The following is an 18,375-nucleotide window of genomic DNA, read 5'->3' as shown; positions in this document are numbered from 1 at the left end:
CAAACGTATGACTGCGGCAGATTATTGTTTTCTTGTCTAGCTGTTGTCAGCTTTTCATTGTCACCTCTCCTGTGTGTTCCAGGTCGCTGCTCGATGTTTCCGGATCTGAATGTGATCACATTTGATGGGAACAGCGTTGCCATCTACAAGGCAGCCTCATACATAGTGACCCAACTGCCCAATGAGACCGTCAGCGTCCTGGTTCAGGAGTGTCCCGCTGATTCCGACTCACCAGTAAATCAACATCACACTTCAGACTTACCAACTTCTCTTAGAGTGATGAACACTCTTACAGAAGTCACTCATTTGATTTGGCATTGATTTTTACCTGATTTTCTTCTCCTCTCTTAAGCTCCTCTGGAATTTCACAAACCTGTGTCTGGTGGCGCTCAACATCACCCACAAATCCAACCACATCATCATCAACAGGCTGCAGAGGAGGGTAAGAGCCGCTCCTTTCTTGTCCTTTCTTTGTATATGAACTGTCACTCGACTAGATGAAAGCTAAAAATGATTTCTAGCACGGAAAAAATCTGTTAATGTACGCTGTTTTCTTTTAGCTCTACGTCAACTCGCGGTATGCCAAGCCTCGGTTCAAAAAGTTTGGTTTTGAGATCTACGACACAGGCAACATGTACCTGATCCGCAGCCCGGCTGGTCTCAAGCTGCAGTGGTACCACAGCACCGGCATGATGGTGATCGACAGCGACAGCTCCAGCAACAAGCTTCCCACCATGGGCCTCTGTGGTAAGAGTAGTCTCACTCCTGCAATAGTACTTCACATGAAACATTATTATTATTTTTACATTTTTTAGTTATATGAGGATTAATGTTCACTTTAGGATGTCAGTAATTTTATTTATGAAGCAAGACAAGTAATAATTTCTACAGGTTTGTGCTATTGGTTCAGAAAGATCAGCAAGAACTGGAATATGGGCACATGCTGATAAGTGTGCAACATGTGGCTTTGTGAAACTGGCAGCTTGATAGGGCACAGTCGTGTGCAAATGTGGTGACCTTTACAAGAACTGACATATGGTTGAACTTAACTGATCTTAAGCGTCACATTCAGGGACATTGAATGTGACAAATGGAGTAAATGTTGTGTTTTTGTGAACCCACTCTCACACCCGCCTCAGGTTTCTGTGATGGAGACCCAACAAATGACCTGACTTTGGCCAACGGCACCATATTGGGCGCCAGCGAGGATCCAGCCCTGTTCATTGACAGCTGGCAGGTTCCCAACACCACCAGCTACATCAGCCACATCCGCCGACGGGAGCACAACTGCTCCACAAGCGACTGCTCCACTTGCCTGGCCATGCTGCAGAACCAAGCCTTCTCCCCCTGCCACGCCTTTGTACGTTAACCCATCTGTGAACTCACTTCCAGGTTCCTCGACTTACACAGGAACCAGTAGATTAGCAGTTTCTTAGCCTGGTTCTGAACTAAACTCTGGCTCTGTGAAACACAGAAAGGGTTCTGTTAAAGTTTTATTTCTTGACAGGCGGAAAGAAAAAATTGAATGCCTAGTAAAATATTTGTTTGACAAATAAATGTGGATTGAAGAATTTTAAATGACTGGTATACCATGAATCTGAAAGATTGATGATGACTTATGAGGACTCACGAGTGGGGAAGAACTGCTAACGATGGAAAGTTTCTTCTAGGTTAGCATATAGTAATAATAAAAAGAGCTTTTAATAAAATTTATTTGATTGTTTCTTTGTTTCCAGGTCCCACCAAGCACATTCTGTGAGGTTTGGGTGCGAGATGCTGAGTACGTCAACAACCAGTGTGTGGCACTGGCTGCCTACGTGGCTTCTTGCCACAAATTCAACATCTGCATTGAGTGGAGGAGTCCAGATTACTGCCGTAAGATTTCTATCTGCTGTTAAAACATTCAAATGCTTACAGCTGCTATTAGAGCAGGACGGAAACACTTCGGTGTATACCTTAAGAGAAAAGCAAAAGTTACTGCACACTGGGTGACTCTACCAGGAAACCATACAAACTCTGCAGTTATATGATGTGGTTAAATATCTTAATTGGAAAGAGACTATTCTAAGACTGGAAATGGAACAGAATTCAGCTGTTGTTAACTGTATTATTTACACCTGTGCTTTTCCTACTGTGACATTTTGAAATGTTTTCTGTGGAAAAGGCCTCTTAGATACCCCAATGTACTGTAGTCAAATACGTTTTGTATTTGTATGTAATTGCTGTAGGTGTAGATAGAGGCCGTATCACTAAACATTAGAAATGCAAAATAATTCAGTCAAGACAGAACCTGATAAAAATGTAAACAGAGTTAAAGACCCTATAAAACCCACTGTCCAGGTGTGAAGTCTAAATTATACTAATGTGTTTGAGGCGCTGACAAGTTTATGTCTCTCCCTACAGCCTTTGTGTGTCCCGACACTCTGCGGTATCAGGCCTGTCTGCCGGCCTGCACGTCTCAGTCCTGCCCCAACCACGACTTCGACTCGGACCCGGACCAGTGTTCAGGCCTGACTGAGGGCTGCGTGTGCCCTGAGGGAACGCTCCTCCACCGGCCTTACTCCGCCCTCTGCATCTCACCTGAGAAGTGTGGTAAGACCCAAGACCCCATGCCTGTCTGTAAAACAAGAGGACGAGGTCTCGAAATGGAGGCCTCAACTTTTTCTCAGAGAACCTGAGCTTGAATAGTAGATTCTTGAAACCTAATGTTGCTTGAACTTATTTTGAAAATGGTGCACTAGATAACACGGTCTTAGTGCCTGAATCGGCTTCAGTACTGTCACCTCTTGACCAATGAAGTGCAGATCATTTCTGTATGTGTGCATGGTGTGTTTGTGTCTCCAGCCTGCACTGACAGCGCCGGCATTCCTCACGCACACGGCGAGTTATGGAAAGCCTCGAAGGACGCCTGCTGCATGTACCGCTGCGACAATGACACCATCGTTCCCGTGGAGTACAACTGCTCCAACATGGTGTCGCCGGTGTGCCATCGCGCAGGGGAGATGATCATCAGTCTGGCCGACGACACCAGCTGCTGCCCTCAGAAAGTGTGCGGTGAGGCCACGAGGGTTCCTGAACATGCTATGTGTTTTAGTTTAAAGAGGTCATATTATACCTTTTGGCTTTTTCCCTTATGTATCTTTTTTGTACATGTAACAGGTTTGCAAAGTGAAAAAGCCCAAAGTCCACCCCAAAGGGAGTTCCCATCTCCCGCAGAAAACTCTGCTCTGAACTGCCTGAAAACAGCTTGTAGTCCAGCCATTTCTTCCACTTTCTGGTGACGTCACAAGTAAATATGCGTCATAATGGCATAAACGCCTAGCACCTAGTCAGACACGCCCTCAAAAACACCAGTGGAAAAACACTGTATTTCAGTGCCAGCCATGATAAGAGCTGTTCGAATTCTCTAAAAGCAAAGGAAAGGTGCCTCAATGCTTCCTTTCATATCTCCTTTAGCATAGGGTACACCAGATCATCCTTTATGAAAGGAAAGGAGAAAATGCCGTCCCACAATTCTTTGTGGCGGCACCATTTAAAGCGACTCACGTTCTCAATCTCCAACGATAAAATCCATTGACCACATTAAGCAAAATCCTTGCAATACAGACGCACATTATGATACTTTAATAAGACTCACAATTACCTTCTTTCTTTTGGTTTGTTTTATTTTGGCTTTTTTGTAATCTAAATTGTGTCAACACCATTTTATGTTTTGGGTTGTGTTCAACCATGATAAAGGAGGTTGATCACCATGTAAGTTACCATTGGCTATTAAGCCTTTTCTCTCTTATGCCATAACTTATAAATATGTATATAATATATATCTTAAACTGCCAACAATAGGCCTAAATTTTGTTACTATTTAAAATGGGTAAAATCGTATTTAATGACAGAGCTCCGCGCAGCGCATATATTCTCTCAGCATCTCCTATTGCCCCGTCGCGCTTTCTCTCTCGCCACAGTTACGCTGTCATTCTGTGGGAAACACTGTATTTACATACAATTGATTGGGATTGATGTGAGTGTGAGCAAGCATTCTCAATGTGACAACCCTTTTTTTGACTTTTCGGATGCAGCCTCTGAGCTGCAGCACTCAGTGACAAGATGTCCGCCTGCTGCATCTCCTCTCCCTTCCAAACATTAGCTACCCTCCCGGCAGTCAGAGACGGTCCACAGTTAAAACTTTATGGATAAAAGATACGTTTCTTACAGATTAATAACTCACTCCTCTGAAATTCTTGCTGCAGTCCGTGTTGCTAAGCTGGTAAGGACAACATATACAGCTGAACCGAAGCCATGTTTACCGGCTTCTTTTAGAAGAGCAATGCTTCACCTGGTAGCTAAAACGGAGCGTTCAGCACACAGGGTGAAAAGAGGAGCTGCAGCAATGTGCAGTATGACAAAAAATATGGTGTTTTTTGAAAATCAAACTATGTAAACTTGTTCTGGTACAACCCCTAAATAAGATTATGAACCTGAAAATTAGCATAATATGACCTCTTTAAAATCTGCCAGAGATCAGCATCTAAATCAAAAAGCTTTATTTGTCAAATCTGTGGCTCATTACTTGTCTTTTCTAAAATTAAAGCTGTTAATGTGATGTAATTTCTGAATCTGCAGTATGTAACCAGAGCTTGTGTGACCTGCTCCCTCCTGAGTGTAAATATGGGGAAAAGCTGGTGTCGTACTACAGACAGGACTCCTGCTGTCCAAGTTTTGCCTGTGGTAAGGTTCCTCTCTGATCAGATCAATAGAGCGGTGGCTTCCCTTTATTGTACTAGAGATGCACTATATTCCAATATCATTTCCATCACCATCAACTGATACCAACATAGATATTTACCACCAGTTTATGGTAAGCTTAACTGTACAGAAAACAAACAAACATTTTTTGATTACCAGCACATCTAAACGTCACTTATTAACACATTATACTTCATGTGTTTAAAATGTACACAAACAACAAAATGTTTTTTGAAAAAAACAAAAAATTTTGCTTTTACAGGAGGAGGTTATGTGTCTTTCTTTTTCTTGGCCAAGAGCAGCAGTAACTCCCTGAAGCCTCTGCTGGTTGCTTCACAGTGACAACAAGACTCCAGAAAGGAACTGCGTCTGGCCAAGAAAATGTCCGGCACATTAACTCTCCACAAATGTGGAACTATTCCTTTAATGTTTTAGATCCTGTGTATTACAGAGTGTGATCCTGAACTCTGTGAGTCGGATGTTCCCACCTGCAGAGAGGACCAGACTATGATCGCCACCAGGGCCGACGGCAGCTGCTGTCTCGCTCACATCTGCAGTCAGTTAAAACAAATCCACTTCTATCTTCTGTGTCACATTCAGCCACCACTGTTATTCAGCTGGTTAACTTAAACTCCCCAGTGTGATGAATGAAGTGTTTGTTTTCTGCAGTGTGTTCTTTGTGTCCCGAGACGCCTCCTCTCTGCCTGGACGGCGAGATCCTGACGGTGGACAGTAACACCACAGACCGCTGCTGCCCCGCCTACCAATGTGGTCAGTGAACACACCCCACTTATTCATTAATTTATTTCCCTTTTAATACTTTTAAACATTTGAAAAATAAGATTCATAACATAAACCAACATATTTGAATGGGACATTTAAAATTTTAATACTTGCCGGCGCTCTCTGGTGTACAGACTAATAGACACACTCTTTCTAAAGTACCTTAAACACATGCTTAGCAATTCTGCAATTTCTCGTTAAAATATGCTGATAACAAAATACCCGTGAGAAAATTTGCTGATACTAATACATGCACCTGAAAACAGTCATATTCTTGCTGTGTGTGTGTGTGTGTGTCTGTGTGTAGTGTGTGAACCCTACAGGTGTCCTCAGCTTAATTGTCCTGTTGGGATGTCGGTGGTGTCCGTGTCCAGTCCAGGTCGCTGCTGTCCCAACCAAACATGCGGTACGACTCGTTAAACCACACACAACAAGAACATTTTTAAATGAGTTCAAAGTCACAGCTGTTCTTATTTTGTTATAAGATCCACTTCAACATAAAAATGGTTTTTAAATAGGTTTAGGTTTGGCTTTCTGGAGCCAGAATTTGGTTTATGCGGTTTATGTTTTTGTTATTTGTTGCTGTCAGTGTACTGTCAGCTTAAAGCCCTAACACAGCTGAAATGTGAAGATGACCATTCTGCTTCATTAATAAAAAGGCCATGTTTTTCTTGTTTTCAGAGTGTTCCTGTGAAAAGATCGCCTCCCCAAAATGTGGCCTGGTACGTCTTTATATTTAATAATCTATATATACATATTTTATATGGTGTATATATGAGTTATGTTGTATGTATGTATGCAAGATGAGAGTGTTAGCTTTCTTAAACAATTTACTACTTAAAACAAAGCTTTAGCTCCAGAAAAGTTGACATCATGAAGATACTATACCAGGAAATGCAGCATAAAGCTGACTCTATATGTAGTGTGCATTGTATGCAATAAATGTTCTCTTTAACTTTGTGTTTTAATTGCATTTTCTACTCATTTTCCCTTTATATGTGTCCCTGGTTCTCTGTGTTTTCTATGTATTTTCTGTGTACACTCTACGTGACCCCGGTTCGGTTCTCTTTGTGTTCTGCAGGGAGAAGCCGCCCAGCTGGACCGGGCTTTCCTGTCCGACCCACAGAACCAGTGCGCCTGCAAACGATACAAGTGTGGTGAGTAATGCTGGGGAGGGTTGCTGGTTTAAATTCAAGCTGGAGAAACTCAAACAAGTGACTTAGACAGACTCCACATCCTGCGACAGCTACTGCACATTTTCTTTCATAACAACAATCAATCAATCAAACAATTCCTATTTCCCAAATCATGGAAATTGATTGAATGGAAAAACACGCAAATAAATAACAAAAGGATAAAAACAGGCATACATCTTATATGGAGAGTAACAAGAAGCAGAAAAACACTTTTTAATTAAAGAATATTTTTGCCAGCTTCTAAAAACTATGATTCAAGGGCAGAAACTGCGACCTTGAACACTCTGACCTGTGTGTGTGTGTGTGTGTGTGTGTTCAGTGCGCGAGGCGGTGTGTGTGTTCGGCGAGCGAGCCGTGTTGCGCCCGGGCCAGACACTGGTGGAGCACGACGACGACGGCTTGTGTCACAGCAGGCAGTGCAGCCGCAGCCTCGACCCGGCTAGCGGATTCCACCTGCTCCGCACCAGCAGCATCAACTGCTCCGCCCACTGCCAACCAGTAAGACCACAACACACATTCCTGCACACCGAGACATGGACAACAAAGTCTGCTTCAACTCTAAGGCTTTTCTTTTTCCTGTACGTGTTCCTGATCTTGATCTTGAACTGATTCCTCCTCATCTTCTTTTCCTCCTTCTTCCTTTTCTTTTCCCATAAAAATATATGAATTTAGAAAAGAATCACAGAAGCCAAACCTCCCAGACATACAGGTAAACTCTCACCTACTATGCAGACAACAAAGAGTTCACTATTCAACCAGAGGCATGATTGGTTATCTCAAAAAGAGCTGAAGCAATTGGTCAATTTACAAATTAGTTGATAGACAGAAAATGAATCGACAATTATTTTGATAATCAAGTCATTATTTAAGCAATTTTTACTGCAGAAGCACAACAAAGTCACTGGTTCTGACTTCTTAAATGGGAATATTTACTGGTTTTCTTGGTCCTCTATGATCGTAAACAGAATATCTTTGATTTTTGAACTTTTGTTCGGATGTCACCTTCAGTTCTGTGACGTTTTATAAATGAGAGATTAATTTAATTCATACTATTTGTTAGTTGAAGCCTTAATCTCAAGCAAATCTCTTCATGGAAGATAGAAAATGAATCTGCATTCTTTTTATTTCGTTTCTATTTTTAATACCTGCTCCATAATTTTCAAATAATTTATTCCAAATCAAACTGATGTCACAAAATTACAAAAATTCTATTGGCCACCGCAACATGATGTCACGTTTTACTTTGTTTGATTCACTTCAGTTTGCATCTGTCGCTCTGAACAAACATACCACGAACTAGTATCTAGCCAGGAGCACATTTCAACAGGAAGAAACACACGCACATATCATATTTTCATATTTTCCTGCTGAAAAAATCTGCCTTTTTCTAATTTTAGATTTCTTTCATTATTTTACAAAATCTTGATGAATGATTGTGTGTTTCAGAATCAGATCTACGTCCCTCCAAAGGACCAGTCGTCGTGCTGCGGTGTTTGTAAGAATATTTCCTGCCTCTACCAACATGAAAACGGGACAACAGTTCTCTATAAGGTAGTTGACTAATTATACATTACATATTACGAATGAACTTAATAGTTTCGATACATTTTTTTAAATATTACGTATAACCTGTCTGGTACAAAGAACAATTTGAAGTCATTCAAGTAATTAGTTTGAAGAAAAACTGTATTAGCTTTTTCCGGAACTTTCAATCACATCTCACGGTCTTCATCAGCAGACACATTGCTCAGTTGTTATCACGTGACCTAAGTATGAAACGTCAGCGATGTGTTGTATCTGTTGACGAAGACCACGAGATGCGATTAAAAGAGGCAGGAAAAAAAACCCAGTAAGACCTTGAGTTAAGATTTCTTTTTTACAGACTTCTCTTTTAATGGTAAAGAATGAACTGATGTGATGGTGACAATAATAGTTTGTAGGGTCGATTGTCGAAGGCCCATTGTCGATATGGGCCTGAATTTGGCAGCTATTATTTAACAACTTGATTTTATATATTTTCTTCTTTTTTATTTCTTCTGACTTGGTTGGGACTGTGTTTTTGTCCTTGGCTTGCTTGTTTTGTTTTTGTGGAAACAATAAAGAATAATATGACAAAGACTTAACTTTCATGCTCAAGGAACCTGCTGTTTCACAACAATGTGACATACATCATAATAGCATGTTAGCAGTTTAGCAATTTATCATTAATTACCATTAGATGTGCTGCCATCATTGGAGCATGTGCAGTATTTACTTAAACCCCAATACACCTGTCACACTGCACTTTTGCTGCTGCTGTTTGTTGGTGTAACTCAGCCTGAGTCAGATTAGTGATCAGAGCTACTATGCCGCTAATGTTGTGAAGCAGCTGATGTTGACACTGATGGTGTCTTTCCAGCCGGGGAAGTCCTGGGTATCAAACTGCGTGAAGTTTGACTGCTCAGATACTCTGTCCGGACCCACGCTCATCACCTACTCCTACAGCTGCCCACCATTCAACGAAACTGAGTGCATAAAGGTCAGCATGCAGCAACTATCACACACACACACACACACACACACACCACTGCAAATAGACACAGACATACATGCATGTGTATAGAGCAGAGTTCAACCATGTATCATCTTGACCAGAGTCACAAATCTAAATAGATTTGTGAAGTTTAAATTAAATCACTTTTAAATCATTATTCTTGTCCATCATTTGATGGATGACAAATTTAGTAATTCAATGAGGCTTTTATAAGAGTTTTATATTTAATGTGTAACAAAGAGTAAGATTTTTATTGTATGCAGCTCATAGGACCGTTCAGTTGTCTGAAACAGTGGTTCTCAAAGTTCTCAGAGAATATGGTGTTGAAAGAATATGATTCATGAAGGAACAACAACCACACGAGTGTGCACTGATGCTTGCAAAGCGCTTAAGAGTCAGGTTTTCGAAAAAAAGTTTTTGAAAACAGGTATTTTTAAATTGTGATATTGCTAAATTAAGATCATAACACTTCCTCCACTGCGGCCAAACTCTCATGCAAAGACATTGGGTTTCACACAAAATGAAATTGACATTTTCACTGTTATCTCCACTCAGATCGGTGGAACTGTCATAAGTTACATGGACGGATGCTGCAAGACATGTGAGTATCTGATTTGAGTGTAGCTGCAGTTCTGTAGTTAGTGTAGAGTTGTAGGCTACAGCTGACACTGAAGAGTGCCTTCACCTGCCGCTCAACATGTTTCCAACATGTTTGCCCTTCAGTTTGTCCATTTAAGTCTAAAATCGTCAACCACGTTGTCTGAATTGGCTCATGTCTGGATCCCTGCGGTTGTTTTCCCATAACATTTGTCTTGCTGTTTATTCAGATTAGAGAGATCTGTCAGTGTGCTTTTCAGTGAATTCAGTCTTGTCAGTAAAAATGGCAACAGAAAGTTCCAAAAAGAAGTAGCTGTCACTGAAAAGCATCTGAGCACATGCAAGTGGGTTTGTGGTTTATGTGCTACAGCTTACCATCATGTACCAATCCCACCAGGTACTGGATCCCCTCTGTTCCCTTTCCCCGTTAGCCCCTTGACTCCCACAGTTAACACAAACTGTGAACGAGGTACCAAAACAACAAGGCTTGTCAGTGCCATTGTTGATATTCAACAATGTACTCCCTCCAAAAAAAATATTATAAAACACACAGGAAGTCTGACTGCAAACTTACCCCCCTCTGCAGAACAGTCCTCTCAACTGCTGTCTCATTTCAGGTCTACATGCAACAAATCCAAAACATGCCACCGAAATCACAAATATATATATATATATATATATATATATACATATATATGCATATGCTGCATTGTCCTTGCTTCATGAAGCTGTTTTTCATCTTAAAAAACGATGTTGTAGTAATGTAATTAAAGGTGTTCAGATAATTTCACACCTTAAAAGGAGGCGGGGACACAATCCTTTATGTAGGCCAAAAATGATGTCACACTTGAGAGGACAGTAACAAGTATTTACCCCCGCCCCTCCCTGTGGATCACGTACATGTTCACGACATCTAAACTCTTTCCCCATTTAGCACTGTCTGGGCAGTGCATTGTTGATTGCCAACAATGTACTGTTGGTAGTGGCCCAGTAGTCGGGCTTAGACGTCTGCATGTATCAGTAGATTCTGATGTTGGTTGGTGTCTGGGCTCTTTCCGAGGAATATGTAGCTGCTGTAGAAGATCTGCATGCTGCTACACCACCAGGGGGAGCTGTGTGGAAAACTGAAGCTACTATGTGAGGCATTTTACCACCAAACAATCATCTGTGAAGTGAAGCCGGAGAAGTTCTTTTGAGCATCCAGAGTTCTTGATGTAAAAGAACAGAGTTTCTATATTTGGTTCAAATGTACAAGCCTGTGGGCATAAAGACTCTCAAGGAGCATGTCAGAACATACAAAAATCTCTCTTAAAATTTTGTTTTTGATACTGATCATGATGGTCTGAAGATATTCTGCATTCATATATCTGTTTATGGAGATAACAATTGCACAAAGTGCTCTGAATTTGCTGCAGCTGTGGGGCATGTTTCACCAAATTGTTTGCAACACAGGATGATGTCACCAATTTCACCAATCAAAACAAACAGGAGACCTGCAAGATGCAACCCATACATTCTCACGTAAGAGCTCCATAGGACTGACAAATCTATCTGCAATTTGTGAGCGACACGTGACAATCAGCAGTTGCAAATAGCTTTTGTGAAACAGGCGCCTGATCCGTGCTTGTGGTTGCCTTCTTTGCCATAGAAATGGTCTCTGAGTCTGATGGGTACCGTAGTATTAAGAACCTAAGAATCATCTTACCAAATTTTTAAACAAAACTAAATGCCCACACAGCAGCTTTAAGTTTATGCTCAGTCTTTCATTTTGTTTATTTATTTATTTTTTGTATGCCAAATGGCACAATGTCTGACAGAGTGTGTTTATGGAAACTGTCTTTTGTTTCATTCATTAATTTACCAATTTTTAAAGATTAAAATGTTTCATTTTGTCTAACTGATAAATGCATGAAGGATCTCATTACTCTTACTCATTATATATATTATTATATATATTTTATTAATATTTTGGTTTTGTCTCATTTGGAAGAAGCTTCATTTGTTTTGCTTACTTCCTCCTTTGTTTCTATCTAAGTACAAAGCTTTTATATATGATTTCTTGGCGTTATTTCTTCCCTTCCTTCATCTAACTCATCCATCCACTAAAACAGCTTGCGCATGACCTACAGCCTCTGTGCTTCCCAGGACTGTTTCTTCTCCGACATTCCTTCCTGCTGCGTCTCGACATGCAGCAGGTCAGACGCTGTGTTTTGGATATTTCACGTTAACTTTGTTCCAACTGATTTGGTTTGTTGTCGCGCGAACAGGCAAAGAAGACGGGAAGTCCTGTCAGAAGGTGACGGTGAGGATGACGATCCGGAAGAACGACTGTCGCAGCAACAGGCCGGTATGTTTTGTGTCTGTTGTGATGATGATGCTGTTTAAGGTACCTGAACTTTTTAATGAATTCTGAGGCGAAAAATCAAAAATCTGATGTTGTGGTAGTTGAGTGTTTTCTTTAATATTCAATATGAAATATTCTGCTATTATTTTACTTCCCGGATTATATTTTTGCAGTATTTTCCTTTTCTATCTGTTATAACATTTCATTCTGTCAAGAGGGTGTGTACGAGGCAGCAAGGAAAAAGACCCAAATGTAGACAACCAGGCAGCCAGGAACAGTTCAGTGAGTTTACAGGTAAAGGCATCAAGTCCAAACAGAAGTACCCAAGAATCCACATGAACAGGGCAGGTTAAAGGTTCAGGTGGCTGAAAAGCAATCTGGCAAGGAGAAGGTGAAGATGGGCTGTTATAAATACTGTAGGGGAATGATTGGTGAACGAGGAACACGTGAGCAGGTAGATGTAGGAGTCAGGTGACTGGGACGGGTGGGGATGTCTGAGGGCAGATAGGGGACGGTTGGAGACTCACAAGTCTGGAGAGTTCGTAAGAAATTCTACGCAGAAAAAAAATGGATCTGCATGTTTTTACACGAGTCATATGTTGTCTTTGATATTAATACTGAATTACCATTGACGGCAACAATGCTCTAAAAGTTGCTCTAAAAGCAGAGACTTGTTGATGTTACTCTTTTATCCTCTTAAACTCTAACCCTATCCCCAGGAAAAAGCACCTAAAATCACACACCAAAAATGAATCAAGTATAGCTCCTGAACCAGAAGACCTAAATGCAAATTTCTGGTCTCCTTATATAGGTCAGCTAAGCTAAGGAACATGAATCCATTGTAAGTAAACCTATCCTCTGGAGGTATCCATGTTTTGTTCATGTTTACTGTTTATTCAATTCAATTCAATCAACTTAAATTTATCCCCGTAGGGCAGGTTAGTTTCAGTCTGCAAGTCGTATCGAACAAAAACAAAAACAACAACTACAATCAATCAAACATTCAGAAACCCTTTCAGTGACAACATGTAAGCATTTGGGCACCAGAGCAAAGCAGTAAATACACAGGTCACAATGCAGGGACCATAATTCAAGAAAATAAACAAATAGATAATAAATAATTAAATACAGAGGTTTACAATCATTGGCACATGTCTAGTTGCAGCAGTATTTAAAAGCCTGGTGGCAGAAGGAATTAAATAATTTGTTAGTTTTTCTTGGGGGGGCTCAGGTCTGTCAGCTGAACTCCAATAATCTTGGAGCAGATTTTAACAATGCTGCTGAGGCTATTCTTGTCCTTCACAGTCAATCCTTAAAACCAGCAGATAAAAGATAATGTTAAAAGACTTTCAATAAATGAATGATAAAAGTTACATAAGATACTCTGTGAAACATTAAAAGAATTTAGCTTCCACATAAAGTGGATTCTTTGTTGTCCCTGCTTAGTGATTGACTTTTTATCAAACTTGAGGTTGGAGTCAAACATGGTTCCTAAGTACTTATACGTCTCTACAGTTCTCCATGAATATTGACTCTACTGGGAGCTTACTTCAAAACACAATTTATTTCCATAAATCAATTAATAAACACAATGAAGTCTCAATATTAATTTGACGGGTCCATTGCGTGGATGGCGGGAAATGAGATATACACACAGTGCTGTGACTGCACCTTGTTCAGACAGAAAATGCATTTTGCTACACGCTCTGTTAGTTGCTTGGTGTTTGACGTGTTTCATTTAGGTAGAGACAGGTAACATGACCATGAAGCTTTTAGCTGAGCTTTAGTGGCCGAATAAAGTGGATGTGCAGCATAAAGAAGTTGCTAATGTTAAATGTTTCGCACGCCACTTAATGCCACTTGTTGCAAGAGGCACTTGCTGATATTGAGGGCGCTTGGGCTAAAGAGATTTACCTTGACTTTTCGAATTCGCTGGTTCTTTTTGCAGACCTGCTACCTTCTGTACTAACTCTCTGTGTCCTGCAGGTGAACATTGTGTCATGTGACGGGAAGTGTCCATCCGCCAGCATCTACAACTACAACATCAACACATACGCTCGTTTCTGCAAATGCTGCAGAGAGACAGGGCTGCAGCGGCGATCTGTACAGCTCTACTGCAGCAGCAACGCAACCTGGGTCAGCTACACCATCCAGGAGCCCACAGACTGCTCCTGCCAGTGGTCCTAAACACACACTCATTACACTCACCCACAGACACACAGTGTTTAGAAACACACTCTCTAAAACCACAAGAAATAGAAGAAGAGGAAAAAGAAACCTCAGCCATGTTGTTTAAAGATGGTGGGAGAGTGGAATGCTGAACTCTGATTGGCAGGACCGCATCACTGCATGACTTCCAGTTAGTTGGTGTCTTGGTGTCTCTGCTGGCAGGGAGGCGGTACTGCATAGCAGCCAAGCAGGTTGTATGCAACCACAGGGCAGGAAGGGGACCTTTGACCTCTGCTACTTACCATCAGAGGTAAGCAAAAAAACATCTCAAAAAGTAAAGTGTGACACCTCATGATGAATTTGTCATTAAATTTTGATAGGATCAAATAAAAATTAGATTTTACATTTTTTATTACTTAAACGTACATGTATTGCTAGTTGTTCTAGTATTAAACTTTGCTTTAACATCAGTAAAGATGTCTTTAAGGATAGGTTATGTACATTGAAACAGGTTTGCTTGCTGGAATCATTCCTCCTGTTTATATTGGCCATTAAAAATCCCTCCCTTATGTGCATTCAGTGTCCACAAAATCCACAGCCCTCATTCTGTAAAGATGTATTATTATAAAATCTCTTTAGTACAAAGTTCCCTGTCTCTCTTTCCCGGCAAGTGTTTCTGTTCTGAGCTGCGAAGGTGGGACAGTAACTAAAAGAGCGATGTTTATATTAAAAACAAAGGAACTTTGGAAGATACTCCCTGGATTTGTGTAACTCAGACTTTTGACGCCTCATATTAACGTCAAATAAACTTTACGTGAACGTGTTTTTGTCCTCCATCTCTTACACTGGAATCACATTAGGAAATTTCTTAAAAGCCAGAATGAAGAGGAGGAATGAATAAATCAAACAACGCCTCTTTCAATGTTCATATGGGCACCCGACTATTGTTTTAAGACAGACAACATAGCGGGGCATCTAATACTCACCAGTATATCTTAATATATGACATGAAATGAGTAATTTAAAATTTATAAAGACTTCAAATAATGCAAACTGTGTTCTGGCAGTGAAGTTTTTCAGCATTTTTAACTTTCAAGGAAACCTAAATTAAGACTATTCATGTGGCCTTTATTGAAAATTGATTGCCATGGGCAAAATTCCATGCTATATATTTTTGAAAATAAATAATCAGAGCGCAGAAATAGAAGTCAGTCCCTTTTATAATTTTACCTCACTTGGTGTTTTGCTGTCAACAGCAAGTTTGCCCTCTTCCTGTTGAGATTTTTTGCCTACGATGTGAAATAAAAAGTAGACACAGTTCATTGAAGTTGTTTCATGTCTCTAAATACGGTTCTGATAATAACTGATATAAAGATGATACATTCACACCTTTAAAAACACACAATAAGGTGCTAAAAGTTCCTGCTTTACCACACTGCTGCACTGCCACCTCCCTGCCAGCCTGCAGAGAAAAGAAAATGTTAGCAAAGGAATAAGTAAGTTGATCTTTTGTTCTGGAGTGGGAAGTCGTTTCTCTGCTCATCTTCTCAGAGCGCTACTGTGCTGCCATGGCTGAAAAGTAAAATATAAAAATATGTAATCCAGATAATCAGGAAAACGAGCCCTGAAGTGTGATCACAAACACATTCTCAGCTTGGTTCTGTCCATCATCATCATCATTGTCATCATCATCCTTTGAAGATTCATATTTTACCCAGAATTCCTCATGTTATGCCTTGTTTTTGTAAATAACTCAAGTTTCAATATCAAATTCTTAGATTTCATTTCATTAGAAAGACAACAATAAACTGTTTATTTGGTGATATGAAATATACTTTATATAATCAACACTAGTGAGGTGTATTAACTGAATTAAATCCAGCTGTATGTGGAGCACTTTATTTATTTATTGGAGTTCGATAGAGCACAGTTCTGATTTTGTGGACGACAACATGAAGAGAAGAGAAGCATTTGGCCCAACTGGAAAACAAACAAACCCAACAGGATCCTAAACTTTGATTTGCTTTTATTCCCGATTGCACCGTGAAGGCAAAGAAAATATTGGTGCGTTATAGATGCGTGTTTCTCTGTGGACTAAATTTGTTTTATGTGTTTGTTCATATCAAGCAGACCCACCTGGATAGTCGAGTTAAAGAGGATTTGTATCATACAAATGTACATTTGCATTTTCAATAAATATTTCTTTTGAAAAACTAAACAGCGTTTAGTCATTACTGTTTTACATGTTAGAGTGCAGCCTATGAAGAGTGGGATTGCCATTCTCATAATGCGTTCTTAACCTTTCTAGCAGTCTGACCCCTTTTTGAGGTAGAAAATATTTGGCCAAACATGACACCCACACATACAGCTCCATCCTACTCACTTAATGGGATCAATGTTAGCTAGGTTAACGTAGCCTTTTTAAAATTCATATTCTTCTTTGGCTTTTTATAGCGGTTGGCATTACCGCCACCTACTGGATTAAACAGAGCAAAATACCCAAAGTGGTTCCATTCAAAGGTAGAGTCTGTCTAGTTATTTTAAAGGTATTTTCTTTCTATTTTTGTGTCCATAGTAGCATTCTCGCGACCCCCCTGGGACCAGGTCGCAACCCCCATGGGGTTCCCAACCCCCAAGTTAAGAACCAGTATCACAATTGAGATGACGGCGGCTGACTTTCGCTGACTTGACTGTCTAATATGAGCTGCAGGTGACTGCAGGGGCGGGGAATAAAAACGGCGCCGGCGAAAGTCAGACAAAATTTCTAACCAGCATGCCTTGTTTTAAGTCCAGAATGCATCACGTTAAGTCAGCGCTGCATTTTTCTGCCCTCTAGTGGTAAAGAAATTAATAAATGTAGCTTTAAAAGGTCAGTCTCTGCACGTTGTAATATCAGAGTACATGTTACACATGCCTGAGCACACGGCTGCAGAAGGATGTATGAATACTATTTGTTTTAAGAGTAAATCAGACGATAAGCTTGCTTTTAAAGTTAGATATCATGGATTTATATTTTAATATAAGTAATGACTTAGGACATTTTAAGTATCTGCAGACATCCTGTCTGTTACCCCATCAGCAGTGTAAGACATACGTAATCAGGAAAATAATGTTTGTTAACAATGAAAGTTTTGTTTTGGGATTAATCTGTACACTGTGTGTACATTAGTCTTTGATTTTAGATGCTGTGTATTTCTCAGACGTTTCTCTCTGTCTGTCTCAACACTGAAACTGATTTCTGTATTCGAGACTCTTGAGCAGATGTAAGAGAGCAACATTTGGGACTGTTCAGACAGAATAAAAAAGTTGCACTCGCTTCTTTAATTTCAGAGAATCAGTGTCCAGTATCAATCAACTACTAAACCAGATGTGTGAGGATGGATATTCAGAGGAAGTAAGACCAGTAAATCTGCTCCTCCTCTCGTATTGGCATTTCACAGCCTGCTCAGACTCCAGACAGGCTGGCTGGTCTGAACGCACGGCTGATTACATGCTGCAGCATGTTGGCACGGGCAGACGGGAAAATGATACTGAGCCATGAACCCACACAATCCAGGGATTTTTAGCAGACGTGTAAGCTGGCCCACCTCCGTTTATATCCTACAGGCTGACAACACCAGGCGAGATCTCACACAGAGCTCAGATGGTGACCAGAGTGCAGATCTGCAACACCAGTGCTGAGTTTTAAAGACACTCAGGTGTTGTGGTTGTAGTCTGAGGTGCAGGTCACATGATGGCCTGGGAACTCAAAGAACTTAAGCAATCAGTATGCTAGTCGAATGGTTGAATAGCCAGCTCTGATTTCCCACACAATCGGACAACATGTCGTACAAACTAGTTCTGTTCAAGCCTAACCTGACCCTTAAAGGTTCACATCCTTTCCCACCAAGTAGAGATTTGTAAGTTTAAATAGAAATCTAACCAAGACATATATTTAAAACTGAGCAAATTTAGAATTTCAGTTTTAAGCTTTTGAGATGGGTTACATATGACTTCAACTGCATTTCCTT

General features: G+C 40.4%; 1 protein-coding gene across 1 annotated transcript in view; it reads left to right on the top strand.

The window, feature by feature from the left end:
• The window catches only part of otog (otogelin), a 64,619-nt gene extending 48,106 nt beyond the window's left edge, over positions 1–16,513 (top strand). Inside the window, exons 37-55 of the mRNA XM_046033220.1 lie at positions 83–234; positions 353–442; positions 561–747; positions 1,140–1,360; positions 1,737–1,875; positions 2,404–2,592; positions 2,845–3,054; positions 4,621–4,725; positions 5,195–5,299; positions 5,413–5,514; positions 5,834–5,932; positions 6,208–6,248; positions 6,608–6,683; positions 7,042–7,220; positions 8,169–8,273; positions 9,121–9,240; positions 9,811–9,856; positions 12,120–12,199; positions 14,183–16,513. Of these exons, the coding sequence (XP_045889176.1) occupies positions 83–234; positions 353–442; positions 561–747; positions 1,140–1,360; positions 1,737–1,875; positions 2,404–2,592; positions 2,845–3,054; positions 4,621–4,725; positions 5,195–5,299; positions 5,413–5,514; positions 5,834–5,932; positions 6,208–6,248; positions 6,608–6,683; positions 7,042–7,220; positions 8,169–8,273; positions 9,121–9,240; positions 9,811–9,856; positions 12,120–12,199; positions 14,183–14,383 (2,447 nt within the window). The 3' untranslated portion in view covers positions 14,384–16,513. The remainder of the gene's footprint in view (positions 1–82; positions 235–352; positions 443–560; positions 748–1,139; positions 1,361–1,736; positions 1,876–2,403; positions 2,593–2,844; positions 3,055–4,620; positions 4,726–5,194; positions 5,300–5,412; positions 5,515–5,833; positions 5,933–6,207; positions 6,249–6,607; positions 6,684–7,041; positions 7,221–8,168; positions 8,274–9,120; positions 9,241–9,810; positions 9,857–12,119; positions 12,200–14,182) is intronic.
• The last annotated feature ends 1,862 nt before the right edge of the window (positions 16,514–18,375 follow it).

The sequence above is a fragment of the Micropterus dolomieu genome, linkage group LG20 (assembly GCF_021292245.1).
Source record: "Micropterus dolomieu isolate WLL.071019.BEF.003 ecotype Adirondacks linkage group LG20, ASM2129224v1, whole genome shotgun sequence".
NCBI lineage: Eukaryota > Metazoa > Chordata > Actinopteri > Centrarchiformes > Centrarchidae > Micropterus > Micropterus dolomieu.
The sequence above is the reverse complement of the archived record's forward strand: the minus strand, read 5'-3'. Positions and strand labels throughout refer to the sequence as shown.